The following is a 23,388-nucleotide window of genomic DNA, read 5'->3' on the forward strand; positions in this document are numbered from 1 at the left end:
GTGAGCGGAAGACGGCCTAACGGTGTGCGGGACCGTAGCCCAGCTTCATGGAGACGGTTGCGAATGGTCCTCGCCGATACTCCAGGAGCAACAGTGTCCCTAATTTGCTGGGAAGTGGCGGTGCGGTCCCCTACGGCACTGCGTAGGATCCTACGGTCTTGGCGTGCATCCGTGCGTCGCTGCGGTCCGGTCCCAGGTCGACGGGCACGTGCACCTTCCACCGACCACTGGCGACAACATCGATGTACTGTGGAGACCTCACGCCCCACGTGTTGAGCAATTCGGCGGTACGTCCACCCGGCCTCCCGCATGCCCACTATACGCCCTCGCTCAAAGTCCGTCAACTGCACATACGGTTCACGTCCACGCTGTCGCGGCATGCTACCAGTGTTAAAGACTGCGATGGAGCTCCGTATGCCACGGCAAACTGGCTGACACTGACGGCGGCGGTGCACAAATGCTGCGCAGCTAGCGCCATTCGACGGCCAACACCGCGGTTCCTGGTGTGTCCGCTTTGCCGTGCGTGTGATCATTGCTTGTACAGCCCTCTCGCAGTGTCCGGAGCAAGTATGGTGGGTCTGACACACCGGTGTCAATGTGTTCTTTTTTCCATTTCCAGGAGTGTATCTGAGGTCATCAGTCCCCTAGACTTAGAACTACTTAAACGTAACTAACCTACGGACATAACACACGTCCGTGCCCGAGGCAGAATTCGAATCTGCGACAGTAGCAGCAGCGTGGTTCCGGACTGAAGCGCCAGAACCGCTCGGCCACCGCGGCCGGCGTATAATGGCAAACAATTGCGTCTCGGTGACATGGCGTATTGTCATCCATAATACTGTATTTCCATCGTTGTTTCGGAACAAGTCCATGAACGTTTGCAGATGGTTTCCAAGTAGCTGAACATAACCATTTCCAGCTAACGATCGGTTCAGTTGGACCAGAGGACCCCGTCCATTCCATGTAACCACTGCCCACACCATTATGGAGCCACCACCAGCTTGCACAGTGCCTTATTGACAACTGCGGTCCATGGCTTCGTGGAATCTGCCCCACACTCTAACCCTACCATCACCTCTTACCAGGTTAAATCGGGACCCCAGACTACGATTTTCCACTCGTCTAAGGTCCAACCGACGTGCTCACGAGCTGTGGAGAGGCGTTGCAGACGATGTCGTGCTGCAGGAAAGGCGCTTGCGTCCGTTGTCTGCTGCCATAGTCCATTAACGCAAAATTTCACTGTACTGTGTTAACAGATAAGTTCGTCGTACATCCCGCATTGCTTTATGCGGTTATTTCACGCAGAGTTGCTCGTCTGTTAGCACTGACCACTGTGGGCGAACGCCGCTGCTTTCAGGCCATCAGCGATTGCGTTGTCCGTGGTGAGAGGTAATGCCTGAAAAATGGTGTTCTCGGCACACTCTTGACGCTGTGGATCTCGGAACATTGAATACCCTAACGATTTCCCAAACGGAATTCTGGTCGTGCAGCCATAATCACGTCGGAGACGTTTTCACATGAATTACCTCAATACAAATAGTTGCTCCGCCAATCCACTGCCCTTTGTATACCTTGTGCACGCTATACTACCGCCATCTGTATATATATGCATATCGGTATCACGTGACTCTTGTTATCTAAGCGTATATTAGGATATTACAACACATTCTAGAGACATTGTAGTGAGAAATTACTAAAACACAAGCCAAAATTACCTTAATTTCTCGAAGATATGCTTATATACTTTTGTTACCGCGTCAGTGCCCTGCAACGCAATCATTCGGCATCGAAGATCGCGGTGGGCGGTGGTCATAATATTTTGGCTCGTCAGTGTATATGGCGTTAGTTCCACCTACTTCGTGCGGTTACACTAAGACTTTTACATATCCAGTAACGTAACTACCGACCAATGTGACGGTCGTTGCATGCCGCCTTGATGAAGTTTTGATTTTAATGGCAAGCAATATAGTTCCTTAGTAAGGCGAGCAACCTCACTTCTTTTTGTTGATCGTAGTAGTACACTTATAGTGTGTTGATCGTACAAGATAGAGGCCGCGAACCTTGAGTATCAGTATCAGAGTTAAAATCGACATGGAAGTTGACTCGGGAATGTGTTGTTGACGACGGCGCAGCTGGAAAGAAGGTCGAGGTGGTAATGTCGGTGCGAGCATTCCTGTCGGCGCGCGGCACGCACTCACCGCACGCACGCGCTTGCCTTTGCGCGACCCGGCAGTCGGCGTGACGCCCATGACGAGTAGCGACGGCGGCGGCGCCGACAGCGGCCGTGTTCCCGACGCTGCCCGATAGCCGCCGCAGCCAAACGTGTGCCGTGAAGTAATCCCCCTGACAGGGACACGCCGTCCGCAGGCGGAAGGGCTTCAAAAGCCTACGTGTCTGGCGCTGCGGTGACGTGTCCTAAAGAAATTTAAAAGACCTCCGCATTCTCTGGCGCCCCTTATGGCATATTCGGGAGGACGACGGTTCAATCCCGCGTCCGGCCATCCCGATTTAGGTTTTCTGTGATTTCCCTAAATTGCTTCAGGCAAATGCCGGGATGGTTCCTTTGTAAGGGCACGGCCGACTTCCTTCTCCATCTTTCCCTAATCTGATGAGACCGATGACCTCGCAGTTTGGTCTCTTCCCCCGAAATCAACCCACCCAACCTTATGGCATATGTGATACATCCCACATTAGCTGTTTGTCATTCTCAGAACAGCTTATAGTTTTTGGAAGGAGCCAAATACGAGGCGTGTTTTTTAAGTAAGTACCGTTCTGAAATTTAAAAAAAAGACGTGCTTAGATATCTCAATAATTTTATTGTTACATGAAAGCCTGTACCTTAATCTACTTTTCTACATAATTTCAGTCAATACTGAGGCACTTTTCGTAACGTTGTACCAGTTTTTGAATACCCTCCTCATAGAAGTCTGCCGCCTGTCTTGTTGGCCACTGCATCACCACTGTTTTGACTTCGTCGTCGTCTTGAAAACGCTGACCGCCCGGGTGTTTCAAGTGCAGGAACAGATGGTAGTCCCTGGGCGCAAGATCGGGGCTGTACGGAGGATGATCTGGAGTTTCCCATCGAAAAGATGTGATGAGATCTTTGGTCTGATTCGCCACATGCGGACGGGCATTGTCTTGCAGCAAAACGATGCCCTTGCTCAACTTCCATGGACTGTTGCTTTGATTCTGGTGTGACGTAGGCCACCCATGTTTCATCGCCCGTAACAGTTTGGCTTAAGAAATCATCACCGTAGTTCTGGTACCGCTCAAGGAAAGTCAATGCACTGTCTAAACGTTTGGTTTTGTGCACATCCGTCAACATTTTCGGTACCCAACGTGCACACAATTTTCGGTAATTCAAGTGCTCGGTCACGATGCCATACAAAACAGTACGAGAAACATTAGGAAAGTCATCCCGCAAGGAGGAAATCGCAAAGCGTCTGTTTTCTCTCACCTTGTTGTCCACTTCCTGCACCAAATTTTCATTAACGACCGAAGGACGCCCACTCCGTTGTTCATCATGCACATTTGTGCGGCCATCTTTAAATGCTCTCACCCCCTTTGTTACCATTCCATCACTCATAATGTTTTCTCAGTAAACTGCACAGCTCTCACGACGAATATCCATCGCTTTTAGGCCTTTAGCACTAAGAAATCTTATAACAGCCCGTACTTCACAGTCGGCTGGACTCACGATTACCGGAGGCATCTTAAACACTCAGTACACAACGTAAACAAGGAAGAATCAGACTGTAATGGCGTCAGTGCGTAGATTAAGGTACAGGCTTTCATATAAAAATAAAATTATTGAGATATCTTAGCACGTCTTTTTTTTAATTTCAAAACGGTACTTACTTAAAAAACATGCCTCGTACATTATCTAAATAAATAATACATTAGCACTGCTTGCAGTCTGTTGGGGACACTTTCAGTTAGATGTCTGAGTGCTTGTGGAGGAACGGCAGCGCATTCTTCATCAACACCCGAAACCAGAGAAGGTAGTGATGTGGGCGCCGAGTCTGGAGCGGAGGCGACGTTCTAACTCAACCCCAACGCGTTCCATTGTGTTCATGTCGGGATTCTGGGCTTTTGCTTAAGCGAAATAAGGGGAAAGTACCCTAGCTACTGAAAACTCCTCGGTACTGTAACAGCACCTTTTCGTACTTCACTGTAGCTACTACACATGATGGCAGGAAACGTTCACCAGCCATTCACCAAACCCTTCCATCGGACTGTCACAGGATTTATTACTCGAAATCATTTGTTGGTAGGCATCCACTGCCCAGTGGCGTCGCTCTATACTGCAAGGGTAGTGGCTTATAGGGAGCTGATCGACCGCTGTACCGTAATCGTTTCAACTGCTGAACTGCTGCCAGCACTTTGGAAGCCACGAGTGATTGCTTTCGCTGATTTCATGCGAGTTTTTGCAACCACCTTCCGCAATGCTCATCTGTCCCTATCAGTCGGACATGAGATCCGCCTGGTCTTGTTTTGGCTATGGTTGTTCCTTGTCTCCACTTCATAATTACTTCACCAACAGTCACTTTGGGCAGCTTTAGAATGGTTGAAGTGTCCTTGATGGAGTTGTTACTCAGATGATATCCAGTTCTCATTCGAACTCATTGAGCTCTCCTTGCCATAACATTCCGCTGCTGATGTTTCTCTCTGTCAACACAATACTCGCCGACTTGTTTTGTACTCGCGGGTCCGCCTCTCGTGACATCTGGGAGTAAATTCCGGATGACGTGGCAGTGTCTGGATACTTCCGACCAACTAGTGTTCTGTTGCTTCCCCGATAACCGAGTACTGCTACAGGGGGAGAATTTTGGTGCAGTATTGCTAATTTCACTTCATTTATTTCTTATACGGCGTTGAAATGTTAAAATTTCCATGATGCTGACTATACCAAGAAAATGTACTGGAAGCTGATTTAAGTTCCTCAAATTGTGTTTTATGGGAAGTAGCACATTTGATACGTACCTTTTGTCTGGGCCTTTTCTAAATCATACAATGAATGCTTTCACGACTGGAAATTTCAGAATTCTTCCGGGTTGCATGGCCGTGGTCCATGGAACTCTTCTATCCCTGTGCGCCGGAATACCTGGACGCCGAGTTAAAACATCTGAAACAGGCTTTTGAGAAGAATGGGTACTGTAGTAAGGATATAAATAGAGTTTTGCGACAGAATAACAGGAGGCCTAAGGACAACGATAGGACACAGCGATGGAAGAACACGGTTTCTCTACCCTTCATCAAAAAATTAACGGATCAAATTGGAAAGATTTTAAGGAAACGTAACGTTCGACCGATTTTCAAACGACCTAAGAAAAGAGGCCAAGCACTTCGTTCCGTTAAGGAAACGTCCCCCTCTGTCTGCAAGTGGTGTAACCAAGATTCCTTGTACATGTGGTAGGGACTACATTGAAACTACAAACAGAAGTGTGAAGACACGGTTGAAGGAACATAAAAGTCTTAGCCGACTAGGGAAAACAGACAAGTCAGCCGCGGCGGAACATGCTCTGCAGCTGGGTGATCACGTAGTGAAATTTTCGGAAACTGAAATATTATGTACCATGACGAACTATTATCCACGGCTGTATAGAGAAGCCATCGAAATATATAAACATGGGGATAATTTTAACAGAAAAGAAGAAGCTATTAAATTCAGCGATATATGGACAGTGGCGCTACAGAATCGATGAGAAGTTTTTATCTTTGACGTACTATAATCGATAGTTATATTTTAAGCTTGACGAGGTTTATCTCTGCTATCACGAGAAATCCAGACCACACCCACTTTCCACGGTATTTAGGCCGTTCTTCGACGTCCGACTCGTCAGTCGGCAAGACTCAGCACAACCAGGAGCACCTCCGAAGATGCCCAACGTAGCTTTGGACGAAACGTCAGGGACAGAAGAGTACCATGGACCGCGGCCATACAACCCGGAAGAATTCTCGGTAGCTTTTATAAATCTCTCTTGCCTTGTTGAATCCAGAATATAATATTGAGTCTTTCCGTGTACGTATGTTAAATCTTCCTGTGTAAGTCCTTTTGCTGGAATTCTGTGGATGTGGGCATAATATTTTTATCTTCTCTTTGAATTTGTGCCGCGTAGTGAGATAGTTTTCCCGTTGTTTTCTGGGATTTTAGTGTGTAATCATCTTCGGTTCTGGTTGGGCCTTTATCATAGTTTTGCGTTTCTCTTTCGGGATGTTTTAGATGTCGCCTTGTATGTCTGAGGGCATCGCTGCTGTACAAGATTTGTGGTTTGATAACTATGTTGTTGTCACTGATTTTTATGTGTGCACGGAGCTATTCTTTCGTTACAGTTGTCGTGAGTTCCTCCACAGGCCCTCTTCAGTTACTGTGGGCGAATTCTTTGTACTTGTTTTCCTCCTCCCACAGGTTTATGTCGCGTAAGTACTGAAGCAGGGGCTCACTCGATCTGACCATACTTTATGCACAATTCTGGATGCCGAGTTTTAAGCTCATGTATTTGAGCATACGAGTAGACAAGCACTAGTCACGAACTGTTGTTAGTCTACATAACAACAGTATCCTGCAGTGACTGCTTCTGACAGCTAACGTATAATGTGACCTTCTCCACATCCCTAAGGGTCTCCTACGTGGTGGGAATTACGGAACACGATGCGTGAATGAATGGATGAACTGAATAAATGAGTTAGTGTTTGAGTATAGATGAACAGACTGAAATGCCAGCGCAGATAGTAGCTCTCGTAACGGTGGTGATATGACCGCTGTCCACCCGCTTACCACTTGTTGACCCGGAGAGCGGTGCCGGAACGTCAGGAAACAGGCGGCTGCCGCTGTTTGTCTGCAAATATTTGGGGGGCATCGGCCAGGCGCGTGCTGTGTGCTCGGAAAAGGCCGCGCCGGATTTCCTGTCGCTGGACACATATTTGAGTGGGGCCGGCCTGGATGCGCGCACTCGCCGCTGCTCGTTGCTCGAGGCTCAAGGACGACATCACCTCAGCCACTGGCCAGCGTCGATTTTCTTCATACTTAAGGCAGATGAAGCTCCGTGCCCAGCACCTAAGCAAGTCAAAAATTCGGGTTTGAAGTTTTAAGGATTTTGGAGCAGTGTCAAGCACAACACATTTCGAGCCTTTTTGGCAGAACCACCGGTAGCTGGTTCAAATGGCTCTAAGCACTATGGGACTTAACATCTGAAGTCGTCACTTAACCAGAACTTAGAACTACTTAAACCTAACTAACCAAATGACATCACACACATCCATACCCGAGGCAGGATTGGAACCTGCGACCGCAGCAGCAGCAGCAGCGCGGTTCCGGACTGAAGCGCCTAGAACCGCTGGGTCATAAAGGACGGCCCACCGGTGGCTGAGTGCGTGGCGTTGGCGCGAAGTCGGCGGTTGGATACTCAATAGGATCGAGAGTTTTTTAGTTTTTTTGGAATTCTATAGTTTTTTCAACCAAATTTTTAAGAAAAATGTTTTTATTTTTAATTACTGCTCGTACGAAAATTAAATTTGGTAATACCTTACTGTTAAAGAAAATAAAATGTAGCCTATATAACAGTAATACTGTTCAATCTCAAAAAATAAAGTATTTTATTTCCTATTTCTTGTTTCGTATTTTTATAACAATTTTTAACTTCCTGTCTCTACTTCCACTTTCGTAAAGTTAGTAATTGAAAATAAAACAAGAAATTTTTATTAAAAATATTGTTTTATCTTTGTTAATTCACATTTACATTTGTGGATAAAGATGAAACTCAAATAACAGTTTAAAAAGTTGCTACTAACGAGTTTCGAACCAACGACTTTACGACTGCAAAAATCTTGCCCTATACATTATGCTCGCGGTGACAATGGTAACTAGCTAGGGATATTTTATATTTACGTGCGCTGAAAGTGATTTAATTTGAAAAGTTTATTTTTATTTTTTTATTTTATTCATTTTTTTATTTCACAGTACTGCTTTAGCAAACTGTCCAGGAGTTGCCCTTCAAATCCTATAAGTATAATTAAAATCAAAGAGTGCCAAACTGTGACATCTTCTTGAGAGTGTTAGGCAATACCTAACGGGAACGTCGTTCGCCCTTTAACACTGTCTGCAATTGTTGTTGATGATGAAGTTGCTGCTGTTAAAATTAAGTAAACTTAGCGCTCATGGTACACTATTATGGCGCAAAGGTTTGAGAAGCTCATCGCCACTTACGTGTCGCGGTCTGATGCAAATTATGCAAGTCACTGCCGCGAACTACGTAGCGCGTGGATACCAAGATCTCCGCCAAATCGATGGCCGAAAACATAGTAGGGGGTGAACGCTACGACTGCATGCAAGATGAGATCAAATAAGTGCCAACAAACAGAGCTGGAATAGTCTTAAATAACAACAAACAGATTTATAAATCAAAATCTAGGTTGAGAAAGCTAGCTGCGGTAAGGATAGACACACACGAGCGATAAATTACCGCGAGGTCGCAGCGTAGTTTCCTAGCGCGTTTTAGCAATACATGTAAAACAGTGGAAACTCGTGCACTCGTGCACAGTGGAAACTCGTGCAATGAAGCTGCCAACTCGCCGCGAGGACAATGCCTCTCCGCGAGCAAGCAGTCGTTGTGGGAGAACTGGGCGGTGTACACGTGTTCTCAAGTCCAGCAACAGCTGCCGCCAGCCTGCCATGAATGCAACCCGTTTTAATATCGATTTGTATATCGGAGATGTGAAGAAATATACTGAAAAATGGGACACATGTCGCGACGTTTACCATGATAGGACCGAGAAGAGGTGCATGGTTTCACATATGCGAAAAGTACGTAAAAAAATGAATCACCTGTAGTCGTCGTTTTGATGTTACTTTACTATATTGCGACCTATTTCGGTGACTCTTTACACCATCTTCAGGCCTTATCTGACGCTGACGGGGTGAATTTCAATTGTATTCACGATCCCATCAGTGGCGAACATCTATGCAACCTACATTCGCTTGAACTTGTTTACTGTTTTCGTCCCCCCACCCCACTCCCCCACCCACTTTCGTATATATGCAGGTAGTGCGTAGTGTAAAAGCTTTTTTTTTTAAAAGAATTATAGTCCAGCTCGCTTATACGTCTTTCAGTTACAGTGTGGTCAACTGCAGCATCGTAAGCCAGGAAGACGATCGGTTTCTTCTGAGGTACACTTGTAAATGTCCAGTTATGTCCGCGTCTTTTATTGCAGAGTGTTTATTTGTACGTGGGTTAAAATATGTTTCACTTTACTCTCTGGCAAAGAACATTTGAGCCGTCACCAAACATCGCACTCCCGAACTACTGATGTGTTTCTGAAAGTAATGAAGAATATAGTAACTTTTTGTTTCATTCTACCTTCGTATATCAGGAGTGATAAGAAATGTATGTTTTCATCATTTACGTACATTTGCTTGTATCTAATGTAAAGTTTTAAAATAAGTCATTATTGACAATTACAAGCTAGAACAGTTGTCTATTTTGTGGAATTTCAACTTTTAATTCAGTTGTTTTTTGAGAGAATCGGGCATTGGCTGAACGTTCACATTACACAGTCAGATGCTTATTCAGGATCCTAGTAACGTACTTCGTGTTGGTCTCTTAAAACCGGTGGTCCACCCAAGCGGAATTATGTGTTGTCATGTTGTTGCCTTCAATTCCAAAACGGGATTAATGCAGCTCTCTACAGTAGTCTATACTGATCAATCCTCTTGACTCCTCCATAACCGCTGAACCAGCATCCATTTCAACCCGCTTTCTGTACTAGGGCCTTGGTCACCCATTACTACTTGCCTCCTCCCCCCCCCCCCCTCCGCCTATATCCCACCATTACAAAATTAACAATTTCTTGATACCTCAAGACGAGTCCTATCAACCCATCCATTATTCTGATTATGTTCTTTTCTCTCCAGTGCGATTCATTTTCTCTTCATCAGTTATCCAATCTACCCACCGCAGTACTTTCGAACATTCTTCTGTAGCACGATATTTTCAAAGCTTCTCATCTCTTCTCTTCTTCTGTGAACTGTTTATTATCCACGTTCCACGTATGTGCAAGGCTACACTCCAGGCAAATACCTTCAGAAAAGATGAACTGCCATTTATGTTTATATTCGCTGTTAACAAAATGGTTGGTTCAAATGGCTCTGAGCACTATGGGACTCAACTGCCGTGGTCATAAGTCCCCTAGAACTTAGAACTACTTAAACCTAACTAACCTAAGGACATCACACACATCCATGCCCGAGGCAGGATTCGAACCTGCGACCGTAGCGGTCGTGCGATTCCAGACTGCAGCGCCTTTAACCGCTCGGCCACTCCGGCCGGCCGCTGTTAACACGTTTCTCTTTTTCAGGAAAGCTTTTCTTGCTGTTGCCATCGTCAGTTAATTTGCTGCCCGATTAACAAAACTCTTCTAATGCTTTTAGAGTATTATTTCCTAATCAAATTCAAATTGCTCTGAGCACTATGGGACCTAACATCTATGGTCATCAGTCCCCTAGAACTTAGAACTACTTAAACCTAACTAACCTAAGGACATCACACATATCCATGCCCGAGGCAGGATTCGAACCTGCGACCGTAGCAGTCGCGCGGCTCCGAACTGAAGCGCCTAGAACCTCTCGGCCACCGCGGCCGGCATTTCCTAATCAGATACCTTCATCACCATGCAATGTACTTCGACTACACTCCCTACCGTTATTTCACTTTTGTTGATTTTCATCATATAACCACTTTCCCAGACAGTAACCATTCCATTGAATTGATGTAAGTCTTATACACGAACCTTCATTCGGTTTCCAAATTTCTCCTTGATTTCCGTTGCTGCTTGCTCCCTGCACAGGCTGAATAATGTAGTGAGCTGCTAAAGTCCTGCCTTACGCCATCCTTAAATGCACTGGTGTGCAAAAGTTAAGGACGAAAGTAACTTTCTTGTGATGTATAACGCGCAGTATCATAGCTCGATGAAACGTGGACCATACACAGAAGGAACCTGGTATGATATGTTACAGAAGGTAGCTGAAAGAAAAACGCAATGAAGCGAACAAAAAGAAGCTTTTATTCAAAGGCAAAAATTGCACCGAAGTCACCGTTATTCTTGGTGGTTCCCTGGACATTACAAACGACAGGACATGGTCCTTAATATGGCGTTTCTTCGTCACAGACGGCCGTGTACGCTCTGCTACGTACACCCATGCTGGCCACAAGCTTGTTAAGGAGTTCCTTTGGTGGGCATTCCATTCCTTCAACAGCGCGGTTGATAACTATTGGGGCATGTGGACGTGGTTGCAGTATGTCTCCCCAATTCATCCCACACTTGCTCGAATGAGATTTAAGCGAGGTGGGGGGGGGGGGGGGGGGCGAGCGGCGAGCGGGCAGCAATCCATTGGCTGAATATCCTTTCGTTCCAGGAGTTCCTCCACCTGCTCTATTCCGTGGGGTCGCGCATTGTCATCCATAAAGATGAAGTAAGGGCCCAATGCACACGTGAAAAGACGCACATTGGGAAGGAGTACAGTGTTACAATAACGTTCATCGTGTAAGTGTCCTTTTTAAAACATTTGGAGGTCAGTACGCCCATGCAGCTTTATGTCTTTCCAAACAATAATCCCTGGACCACCAAAACGATCGTGTTCGACAATGTTCCTGGATGCATTACTTGTTCCCATGTCTCGCCATGTGAGAATACGTCCAGCATTGTCGAATATCCCATCGAGCACTATGGGATGGTTAGATGTATTACACAGGCACCAACAACCATCGAGCAGTTGTAAATCGAGGTGGTGAAGGAATGGAACGCCGTACAGCAATAACATCTGAACAACCTTGTGGCCAGCATGGGAGCGCGTTGCTGAGCATAGCGCCTTGTGAAAGTTGCTTTCGTCCTCAGTCACACCTCTGTATTTCCTCCCTTTCTTGTCCTTCAAATCTTAAAACTGGAGTCTTCTTTCTGTACAAGTTGTAGGTAACACTTCGCTCCCGATCCAGTGAGAGGGGCCGGGCAGGTAGAATTTTTCGAGCAATCGCACTCCCTGTAGGAATGTTGGCAGCTTCACGCAGCGAATACCGTTTCGCTTGCGGGCCGCTGTCAGACGCGTGGGCGGGCAGCTAGCGGGTGGTCCCTGCGCTTATCTGGCGGTTCCTGGGAACGCCGGCGTACGTCAGCCGCCAACGCCACGCCACGCGCGCTGTCACCGCGCCACCCCACGCCGCCGTCCGAGCTTATCTGCGCTCGCGTCACTTGTTTGCCCTGTCGCCGCTTCTCCGCTCCGGGGTTCGCACAGTAATTGCACATAGATAACGCGCCACCCTAAATTTACAGCTCTGACACTGTGCGTGTTTCCGCGGAATTCGGCGACTTCCACAATTATGCTCGTGGATTACTTTGCGCTTATGCGATTTCTTTCTAACTACTGTACCTCGGTGAAAATATTCTTCTGCGTAATCCACCACTCATATATTTCTCAGCGTGTGTATATGAGAGCATAGGTAATTTAGGCTGAAATATTACACAAGGATGTTTTCCAGCAGCAAGACAGAGAACCGCCTCATTTTAGTGTCTGCGTGTATAAGATCTTAAATTAAAAGGTTTTCTTCCGTAGTTTGAATTGTCCGGATAGCTCCAGGATATAGGACGATTCTCGAATCTGCAGCATATATATATATATATATATATATATATATATATATATATATATATATATATATGGACTTCGCAAAATGTAGAGTGCATTACATGAGAATAAAACAATTTCGTACAATCACAAGATGGGCAGTAATAAACATTAGCTGCTGTGGAGATGTTGCAGCCACAGAATATATTATAATCTTATAAAAATTCTTCATTAGTTCTTGCTTGTGCGACATTGTGTGAGATTATGCAGTGACGTATTACAAAAGGGCAAGTTACCTACTGTACTGCTTTTGTTCTGGTGTGTACAATAGCTTGCTTAAGATAAAAACTAAATTAAACTCCGCCCGAACAGGCCATGAAGGCCCAACGGTTGCGACCGGCCGCCGAGTCATCCTCAGTTCACAGGTGTCAGTGGATGTGGATATGGAGGGGCATGTGGTCAGCGCTCAGCTCTCTCGGCCAAATGTCAGTTTACGAGACCGGCTTGCGTAAGATACACTGAAAAAATTTGGTAACTTTTCCAGAAAAATGACAAGTAGGATTTGATTATAGACAGGATGGCCCAGGAGGAATGGTCAGTTCCCAAGGATGTGACAGAACGATCATTCGAAGTAAAAAAAGTCTTTTAAAGATGACTTTAAAAGCATACCTTAAGACCTATAACCACTTGTTCATCTGTGACACACGTCTCTTCTGCTGAACAAGTGCTCGTAGCTCTTCAGTTATGCATTTTAGAGTCCATGTTTACTGTTCCTTATCTATATTAACGATTTGGGAGACAATCTGAGCAGCCGTCTTCGGTTGTTTGCAGATGACGCTGTCGTTTATCGCCTAATAAAGTCATCAGAAGATCGAAACAAACTGCAAAACGATTTAGAAAAGATATCTGAATAGTGCGAAAAGTGGCAGTTGACCCTAAATAACGAAAAGTGTGAGGTCATCCACATGAGTGCTACAAGGAACTCGTTAAACTTCGGTTACAAGATAAATCATTCTAATCTAAAAGCCGTAAATTCAACTAAATACCTAGGTATTACAATTACGAATAACTTAAATTGGAAGGAACACACAGAAAATGTTGTGGGGAAGGCTAACCAAAGACTGCGTTTTATTGGCAGGACACTTAGAAAATGTAACAGGTCTACTAAGGAGACTGCCTACTCTACGCTTGTCCGTCCTCTTTTAGAATACTGCTGCGCGGTGTGAGATCCTTACCAGATAGGACTGACGGAGTACGTCGAAAAAGTTCCAAGATAGGCAGCCCGTTTTGTATTGTCGCGAAATATGGGAGAGAGTATCACAGAAATGATACAGGATTTGGGCTGGAAATCATTAAAAGAAAGGCGTTTTTCGTTGCGACGGAATCTTCTAACGAAATTCCAATCACCAACTTTCTCCTCGGAATGCGAAAATATTTTGTTGACACCGACCTACATAGAGAGGAACGATCACCACGGTAAAATAACGTAAATCAGAGCTCGTACGGAAAGACATAGGTGTTCATTCTTTCCGCGCGCTATACGAGATTGGATTAATAGAGAATTGTGAAGGTGGTTCGATGAACCCTCTGCCAGGCACTTAAATGTGATTTGCAGAGTATCCATGTAGATGTAGATGTAACCATGTTTCTTCTTCTTCTTCTTCTTCTTCTTCTTCTTCTTCTTCGAATGTTCGTTTCTGTCATATCGCTCAATATTGACCATTCCTTGTGGGGCCCTTGTGTAAAAGAGGATGCCATGTGAACAACAGCTGTTGTGCTGAAATTACGTACTAGGATTTTTGTAGTTGTAATACACTTTGGGCTCACAGTGCATGGAACAAACATGTACAGATCAGTTAACGATTTTGTAAATACCCAACTTTCGTTACGTTATGCTGGTATTGCAACGTACTAACGAACTACAAAGGTCACGTAAAAATAGTGAGTAGTAAAACGGGACGTTAAAACGGGTGTAGCACAAAACGAAATGGGGACTGAATTTCTATCTCAGCACCCTATGGACAAACAGACAATTAAGTCACCGCATATCACCACTCCAAAATATTCACGTAGTGGTAAGGAAAGTCGTAAGCGGGACGAACCCAAATCAATCGACAAAATTTCGGAAGCTGTACATGGAAATTATCGAAGTATTTCGTATAGGGGATCGGTGGTCTTCGTTTTTCTTTTGTTTTAGGGCGCAAAACCAGCTAGAGTCATACGCGCCCATGTCAAAACTGTAGAACACGAACACAAAGTGGTCTCCGGCGGCCTGTAACTGCATTTCGGCTATTCAGGCTGGAGTATAATTGCAGTAACTGCGCTCCGTTTGATTTCTTACACCCCATTCCCTCTCCATTTAGTACCTGTATATGGGTAATAATGTGTGTGAAATGTTATGAGACTTAACTGCTAAGGTCATCAGTCCCTAAGCTTAAACACTACTTAACCTAAATTATTCTACGGACAAACGCACACACCCATGCCCGAGGGAGGACTCGAACCTCCTCCGGGACCAGCCGCACAGTCCATGACTGCAGCGCCTAAGACCGCTCGGCTAATCCCGCGCGGCTTTGTACCTGTATAGCATTGAAAAATCTGCACAACAGAGAATACACCGATGATGTGCGTCGTGTGTCTTCTTTGGAAAAAACTTGTCCTTTTCATCGCGGTACTTGCTGTTGACAACAATAAAGCTCACTGCATTTTTCGCCCTGAAGGTTGCGTTCTGTCACTCGTTTCTTTCATCAATAGTGTTAGTTTTGCTTCAACAGTGATAACAGTAGTATGCTTAAGTTTACTGCTGAACAATTCCCTGTATACACCTCGTGCATGGCTTCGCTGACGTCAATGGATTAGGGGCGCAACGACGCTATCTTAAGCTACTCCCGCAGCGATGGCAGCCGCGTCACAGAACTTGAGCGTGTAAGACAGTCGACAGTGCGTCGCTATACATTCTGCCGTGAGCATGGCGGTCGAAATATTGAACTATACCTGTAAGAGGACAGTTCTGCATTTATTACGATATGTATTGTATACTGACACAACAGGCTAAACACATTATGACTAAGTTTTTGTATGTCCATCCTTCTGATTGATGATTTGTTGGAATTCGGCCGTTCGCTAACGCAATAAAGTGCATGACGGGAAGCTGTCATTTATATGTTGTTTATTATATTGCAACCAGTTTCAGTGACTCAGTACACCACTTCAGGCCTTAACTGACGCTGAGAGAGTGAACTCCAATCGTATACACGATGCCATCAGTGGCCTACATTGTGAGCTGGCTGCCGTTGAATACTGTAACAGCGATGTTGGTTGTTCGTGCGTGCAGGCACAGCATCGCTGTTATTTTCAGCATAGCCTTCGTATTTCAAGACAGGGAGGTACAAAAGCCAGGACAGCAACGACGACCTCCGCAGCTGAGAAAGAATCAAGAGATTAATGTAGTTCGTGACATTTTGTTAACTTTAACAGTAACAAAGAATTTTCTTTAGACCTACCTTTTGATGGTTGACAGTGAGCACCAGTGGCTCGAAAGGCGTCGCAAACAAATGTAAAAAATAACAGACACATTGTTACTAGCTGTAATAAATATGTGTGAATTGATTAGAGTAAGAGATGGAAAACAACACATTCAGTAGGCTAATGTACACAGTCTGTCCAAAAAGTTCAGTGACTGATTTTATTTCTTTCATATAAGCGATGTTAGAGTAGTATTTGCGGTGGCAGGTTGAAGTGACAGCGTAGGCAAAAGATGTGCGCCTGCACAGTCGTAAGCAGGCAGTGTCAAGTAGTGGATGTGTAGCCATAGTGTATAAATGTTGTGTCACAAATCGCAGAGGAGCAACATCTCTGAATTAAGTATTCAAGAAATTATCCAGAATCCTCTGAGGAAGAGAAAAGTCTGTGCAAAGTTTGTCTCGCACCCTTTGACTCCCGGAAAAAAAAGCAACTACGCGTGGATGTCTACTGCTATGTTGTTGAAATGCAAGCCGCGAACAGTTCTTTTCTGGGAAAAAAGACAAGAAAACCATCTCACGGATGGCGAGACTTGGTGTTATCAATACGAATCTTCCACAGAATAACAAAGTGCAAAAATTTACGTGAAGGCTTAACGCTGTGACGTCCTGACACTCAGACCAATGTGATGTGCAAGTTGAACAGCACCCCCAAGAACTTTTCTGACGGAATTTTTAATTGTAGAATTGGACGAAGTACAGTAGTATGTCTCCCTCCTCAGCCCAAATTCCTTCGGTATACCCTTTAAACTCAAACAACATCGCAGAAGCTCTCCAGCTGTATTCGAAAGGCACTTCAGCATCGAACCAAACGGGTATCGTGCTTGAAACCCAGGCAGATGTGATTTTAATCAAATCAAACTCTAAGGTTCCAGAGACGTTTTCAGGTCTCCAACATCTATTATGTATATATGCAGACTGAAGAGCCTAATGAAAATTTTTACCAATGCTGGCGTTTGAATCCGGGTCTCCTGCTCGCTAGACAGGTGCGCCAACCATTTCGCCACTCTTGACACTGGGGCTTTGAACAACTGCACGGACTACACTACCACGCTTCCATCCTCCAACCAGTCAGCTGGAGACCCGTGTTCCATTGGTACAAATTTTCATTCATCGCTTCAGTCTGCATATATTCATCATAGATGTTGGAGACTTGTCTCTGAAACCATATAGTTTCGTTTGTTTGACGATTTTTCCGACGTTTCGCCAGCACGAGTGGTTGGTATTGTCAGAGCTTTAGTCTCCATAGCTGGTGGTGGATTTGAGTCGAGTTTTGCGGCCTCAAATTTTATGTACCTGGCGCGTCAATGTCCAGGGGCTTTTCTGTGGTCATTACCGCTGCGGTTCTCCTCTTGCTACCTGCAGCGGTCGTTCGCGACAGCACGGGAATCCAGTACCCGCTCACCTTGAGGCTTTATTCTTTAAAGCTGAAGCTATTGTCATTCGCCGACACTGAAAATCTTGTTGTACAGAAAAGCTGTACACCTGCTTGTTCGGGGCGGCTGTAGAAATACACAAACATGTAGGATGAGAGAACCGCAGCGGTAACGACCACGGAAAATTCTTGGACGTTGGGGCACAGTCGTACATAAGCTGCGACCGCGAACTCGACTCAAGTCCACCACCAGTACTGAAGGGTGAAACTTTGGCAATTCCAGCCACTGGCGCTGGTAATACGACAGAAAAATCAACAAAAAAATGTCGGCTGAAGAACCAGAGACAGAAGCCAACTGCCAATTTGTCAAGTTTCCTGACAGTTTCACACGGTCGTTCTGTGCCTTCTATTCAAGTAGAACATCTGAAGTATTAAAACCACCGTCTTAATTTTTATCTATGTTTTGTTAATGCAGTCTCGAAACTTTTTGAACTAACGGGAGTGTTACGGTATACTGATAATTTTTGCTTATGGACCGTCTGACAGCAACTGAATAAAACACAATATTAGTGCCATACGCGTTTCGCCTTTATTTTCTGCAAGGCATCATCAGTGGCCTGGAATATGTACATATGTTTGCTATTTAATTTATATTTTGGTCACTGTACCAATAGGTTATAAACAGTTCTGGTGGTTGGTATTTCCCATTAAGTAGTAACGTTTTGAACTGTACTTACAGGTTGCGTGGACAATTTCCTACATATTACGCTCCTGTTGCAATTTTGGTGTTGTTGTTCTTCTTATGAATGCCAATTTGCGGTTTTTTTCCCTACGTTCCACAGCACTATGAACTGAACGCTTGTTTCAATGCAATGTTTTGGTTTCTGTTGCCGACTATCAAATGTTTTTGCCAAAGATTGAATGTTATTGCCAATCTTTCCAGTGTAATTACTGAAGTATCTGTGATCTGTTCAGCCGGCCGAAGTGGCCGTGCGGTTAAAGGCGCTGCAGTATGGAACCGCAAGACCGCTACGGTCGCAGGTTCGAATCCTGCCTCGGGCATGGATGTTTGTGATGTCCTTATGTTAGTTAGGTTTAACTAGTTCTAAGTTCTAGGGGACTAATGACCGCAGCAGTTGAGTCCCATAGTGCTCAGAGCCATTTGAACCATTTTTTGTGATCTGTTCGTGTGTGTGTGTGTGTGTGTGTGTGTGTGTGTGTGTGTGTGTGTCCAGAAGGTGAAGGGGAAAGAGTTTTTTTTTTGTTTTATCTTATCATTTCCTTTATTAAGTTAGTAGGGAGCCTGTGCTGATGTGTGTTTGTTTGTTCATTTATCACATCTTTGTTTTCAGCTATCGCTTTCTGGATGTGGAAGTTTTCTTGCGTTTGTATAAGATATTTGTCATGGTTGCTTATTCTCATTATTTTCATTTCTTGTTCCATGTTTGTAGGATGATGGTTATGGTGTTTTAAATGTTCTGCAAATGTGGAATGGTTTGTTTCGTACTTCCAACATCTGATATGTTCTTTGTATCGTGTTTTAAAATTGCTGCATATCATGCTTACGTATACTGCATCACAACTTTGACATTCAAGTTTATATATTCCTGATTGTTGAAATTTGTCCCTCTTGGTAACTGGTTGGCTTAGGTGTAATTGGAGGGATTGCCCAGACTTATATGGTATTTGGAAGCCCTGTCTCTTTAGGATGTTTGCAACTCTGTGTTTTAGTTTATGTGTGTAGGTCATGTTGTACCATCTGGTTCTTTTCTGTGTGGTGTTGTCATTGCGCGTGTGTGCTGACTGTGTTTGTAATTTTTCAGCTTGTGAGTTCTCCTGTATTCTGGAAATGTTGTGTTTCTTTTGTATTTGTGTTTTTATTTTTTGATTGAGACTTAGTACTACATGTGTGTCATACCCGTTGTTCCTAGCTATTTGTATGATTGTACTCATTTCTTGTTCATAGTTTCTCTTTTTGAGTGGGATTCTGTTCAATCCATGTAACATATGTCTTAGTGTTGCAAGCTTCTGGCTGTGCGGGTGGTTGGATGTGGAATGTGTTATTTTGTCTGTGGCTGTTGGTTTTCTAAAGATGTTAAATGTATGTTTGCCATTTTCTTTTTTTGTTGTAATGTCAAGAAAATTTATTTGATTTTCTTTTTCAAGTGTGAATTTTATGTTTCGATGAGTGTGTTCAGTGTGTTGCTGTGGCTCGCGGGACTGTTTAGTGACGCCGCCGCGTGTGTGTTTGTTGCAGAACTGCGTGGCGCGCGCGCTGTACGACAACATCGCAGAGTCGCCGGACGAGCTGGCATTCCGGCGCGGCGACCTTCTCACCGTACTCGAGCAAAACACGGCCGGCATCCAGGGCTGGTGGCTCTGCTCGCTTCGCGGACGGCAGGTGAGTCGCGCCCTTCCCGTCGCGGTAAACCTTGCCCTCTCCAATCCGTATCCGTAATCGATAACACACGCATGACAGGTGGCGCTCGACTCGGAGGAAGCTGATTCTAACCGTTGTGGTTGGAAAAATTTTCACCACCAATATTTGGCCAACAAGGGTAGGACTTCCTGAACGCCAAACTTTGCGCCAATGCTTTGGATTAAATTTCAGACCTCTTCGTAGTGTCTCCTAGAGTAAAAGCATGTACAGGGTGACAATTATTGAGTACGAAATAAAATCGTTATAACTTCTGAACGGTTTGCGTTAGGACGTTAAAACTACACGGTTGGCCGCAGGGCATATTGGGAAATACTATGCGCTGTATGGTTTGGTTTAGCGACGAAGCCCCCTTTCATTTAGTTGGGTTCGTCAATAAGCAAAACTGGCGCATTTCGGGGACTGAGCATCCGCATTTCGCGATCGAGAAGTCTCTTCACCTTCAACGGGTGTCTGTGTGGTGTGCAATGTCCAGTCACGGAATAAGCGATGCGATATTCCTTCATGGAACGTTGACTACCGAACTGTACGTGAAGGTTTTGGAAGACAATTTCATTTTCATTGCCCAAAGTGACCCTGATTTCGACAAGATGTGGTTCATGCAGGACGGAGCTCTCGACCCCACTGAAGCAGGAGACTGTTTGATATCCTGGGGTAGCACTTTGGGGACCGCAATCTGACTCTGGGTTACCCAGAGGCCACTGGCACGGGCCTCGATTGGCCGCCATATTCTCCGGATCTGAACACTTGCGACTCCCTTTTGTGGGACTATGTTAAAGACAAAGTTTACAGTAATAGCCCCAAAACTACTGCTGAGCTGAAAACATTCAGCACATCGACAGCATCGACGTTCCGACGCTTCAGCGGGTCATGCCGAATTTCGCTATTCGCCTGCTACATCATCACCAATGGTTCAAATGGTTCAAATGGCTCTGAGCACTATGGGACTTAACATCTGAGGTCATAAGTCCCCTAGAACTTAGAACTACTTAAACCTCACTAACCTAAGGACATCACACACATCCATGCCCGAGGCAGGATTCGAACCTGCGACCGTAGCGGTCGCGCGGTTCCAAACTGAAGCGCCTAGAACCGCTCGGCTAGTCCAGTCGGCCATCACCAATTATGACAGCCATATCGAACATGATATAACCTAAATCTGAACATCTGTAGCGACCTTCAGATGTTCAATAAAGTGTGTGCACGCCGTAGCTTGTAACCAATTTTTTTTCCATATAGTTCAATAATTGTCTCCCTGGAATACTGTTGTGGCGATCCGTCCGTCGGGTGGCGGAAATTAAATCAAGTGGCCCCTTGGTGCTGTTCGATAGGAGTAAGTAAACCTGTACTGTGTTTCACCCTCGCCCTTCTTTCATGAGCATTATACAACACAGACAGGATAACACGCTATACACACATCCATTACAGTATAATTGCGTATTTGACTACCGTGAACTTGGTACTGGACTGAAATCGGCTGGCAGGTAAATTGCATCAAATTCAGCGTTCGTGTTATGAATTTTCTTACATTATATATTCGCTGATATCTGTCTGCACAATATGTTTAAATCATAAGACAATCGTGAGTCAACGCATACCGTTCGTTGCCAGCGAGTATTACGAATTTCGCACTCCATCTGAGTATATACGGTTCAAACCTTTAGGGTCGTAATTATAAAGGGGGTGGTAAATCGTAAGCTAAGTACAGTGAGCTAAGGAGCTAATGGAAGAAAACAAATATTGATTTTGTATTGACGTAAACAGAGTATCAAGCTCTTAGCAATTGTGTCAGCGCAGACATTGCAACGTACACCTCCTGACAAAAAAAGTGAAGCATACGGAAGAGGAGATGCAAACTATATCAAACATCACTTTTTGATAGGGTATGTGGTGTTATTTCAGTGATTACAAAGTCGTGTCAAAATTACGAAGAAGTTGCCAGTATGAGCCTAGTTATCACTATGACGTTGCACCCAGTCTGGTCTGGATTAATACCCTGATTCGGTTGGGGAGGGTCTCGTAAAGATATTGTGTCCTCTACTGAGCCAACCTGCTCCACAACCGTAGTAAGTGCCGTTGGTGTCCAGGATACTGACACTGATACGGAGTTGACATCTGAGCTGGTACATCTTCTATCGGAGGCGGATCTGGGGACCTTGCTGCGCACCTCAGATCTTCAACATAACTCAGACAGCTCATACAGACACGAGTCACGTACGGAAGAGCGTTGTCCTGTTGAAAAATGCACCACGATATTGCCACATGAGAGGTAACACATGAGGACGCAGGATGTTCTTGACGTTCCTTTGTGCCACGAGAGTTCCCTCAGTCACTACCAACCCTGACCTGAAGTCACACGCCTTGGATCCCAATACTTCGACGCCAGTAGTCACACCGCTGTGCCTCTCCTAACAAGGGAACCTCCCCATCGCACCCCCCTCAGATTTAGTTATAAGTTGGCACAGTGGATAGGCCTTGATAAACTGAACACAGATCAGTCGAGAAAACAGGAAGAAGTTGTGTGGAACTGTGAAAAAATAAGCAAAATATACGAACTGAGTAGTCCATGGGCCACATAGGCAACGTCATGGACAATGTGAGCTCAAGAGCGCGGTGGTCTCGTGGTAGCGTGAGCAGCTACAGAACGAGAGGTCCTTGGTTCAAGTCTTCCCTCTAGTGAGCATTTTACTTTCTTTATTTTTGCATAGTTATCTGTCCGTTCGTTCATTGACGTCTCTGTTCACTGTAATAAGTTTAGTGTCTGTGTTTTGCGACCGCATCGCAAAACCGTGCGATTAGTAGACGGAAAGACGTGCCTCTCCAATGGGAACCGAAAACATTTGATCGCGAGGTCATAGGTCAACCGATTCCTCCACAGGAAAACACATCTGATATATTCTATACGACACTGGTAACGGCATGTGCGTCACATGACAGGAATATGTTGTCGATCCACCTAACTTGTACACTTGGCGAATGGGTAAAAAGATTCTTCTACCTTGCCCGATTTAGGTTTTCTTGTGGATGTGATAATCACTCCCAAAAAAGTGATGAAAACACAAGAGTTTGTCACATAAACTGAAAATAAAAAAATTTAACTTTTCAGTCGATGGAAGATTTGAACCAAAGACTTCTCGTTCCGCAGCTGCTCACGTTACCACGAGACCATGGCGCTCCTGAGCCCTTAGTGTCCTTGATGTTGCCTATCTTCCCATGAACTACTCAGTTTGTATATTTTGCTTATTTTTTCACAGTTCCACACAACTTCTTCCTGTTTTCTCAATTGATCTGTGTTCAGTTTTTCAAGGCCTATCCACTGTGCCAACTTATAACTAAATCTGAGGGGGGTGCGACTGGGAGGTTCCCTTGTAAGAAGAATAGCTCATCTTCCCAGGTCGCCTCCGTAGTCGCCTATGATGGTCATCCAGAGTGATGCAGAACC

At 44.9% G+C, this 23,388-nt stretch overlaps 1 protein-coding gene across 2 annotated transcripts in view; it reads left to right on the forward strand.

The window, feature by feature from the left end:
- The window catches only part of LOC126475457 (breast cancer anti-estrogen resistance protein 1), a 547,820-nt gene that overhangs the window by 428,218 nt on the left and 96,214 nt on the right, over positions 1–23,388 (forward strand). For both annotated transcript variants that reach the window (XM_050103334.1, XM_050103335.1), the window contains exon 2: positions 19,767–19,910. In XM_050103334.1, the coding sequence (XP_049959291.1) occupies positions 19,767–19,910 (144 nt within the window). The remainder of the gene's footprint in view (positions 1–19,766; positions 19,911–23,388) is intronic.

This window comes from Schistocerca serialis, chromosome 4, assembly GCF_023864345.2.
Source record: "Schistocerca serialis cubense isolate TAMUIC-IGC-003099 chromosome 4, iqSchSeri2.2, whole genome shotgun sequence".
In the NCBI taxonomy this organism is placed as follows: domain Eukaryota; kingdom Metazoa; phylum Arthropoda; class Insecta; order Orthoptera; family Acrididae; genus Schistocerca; species Schistocerca serialis.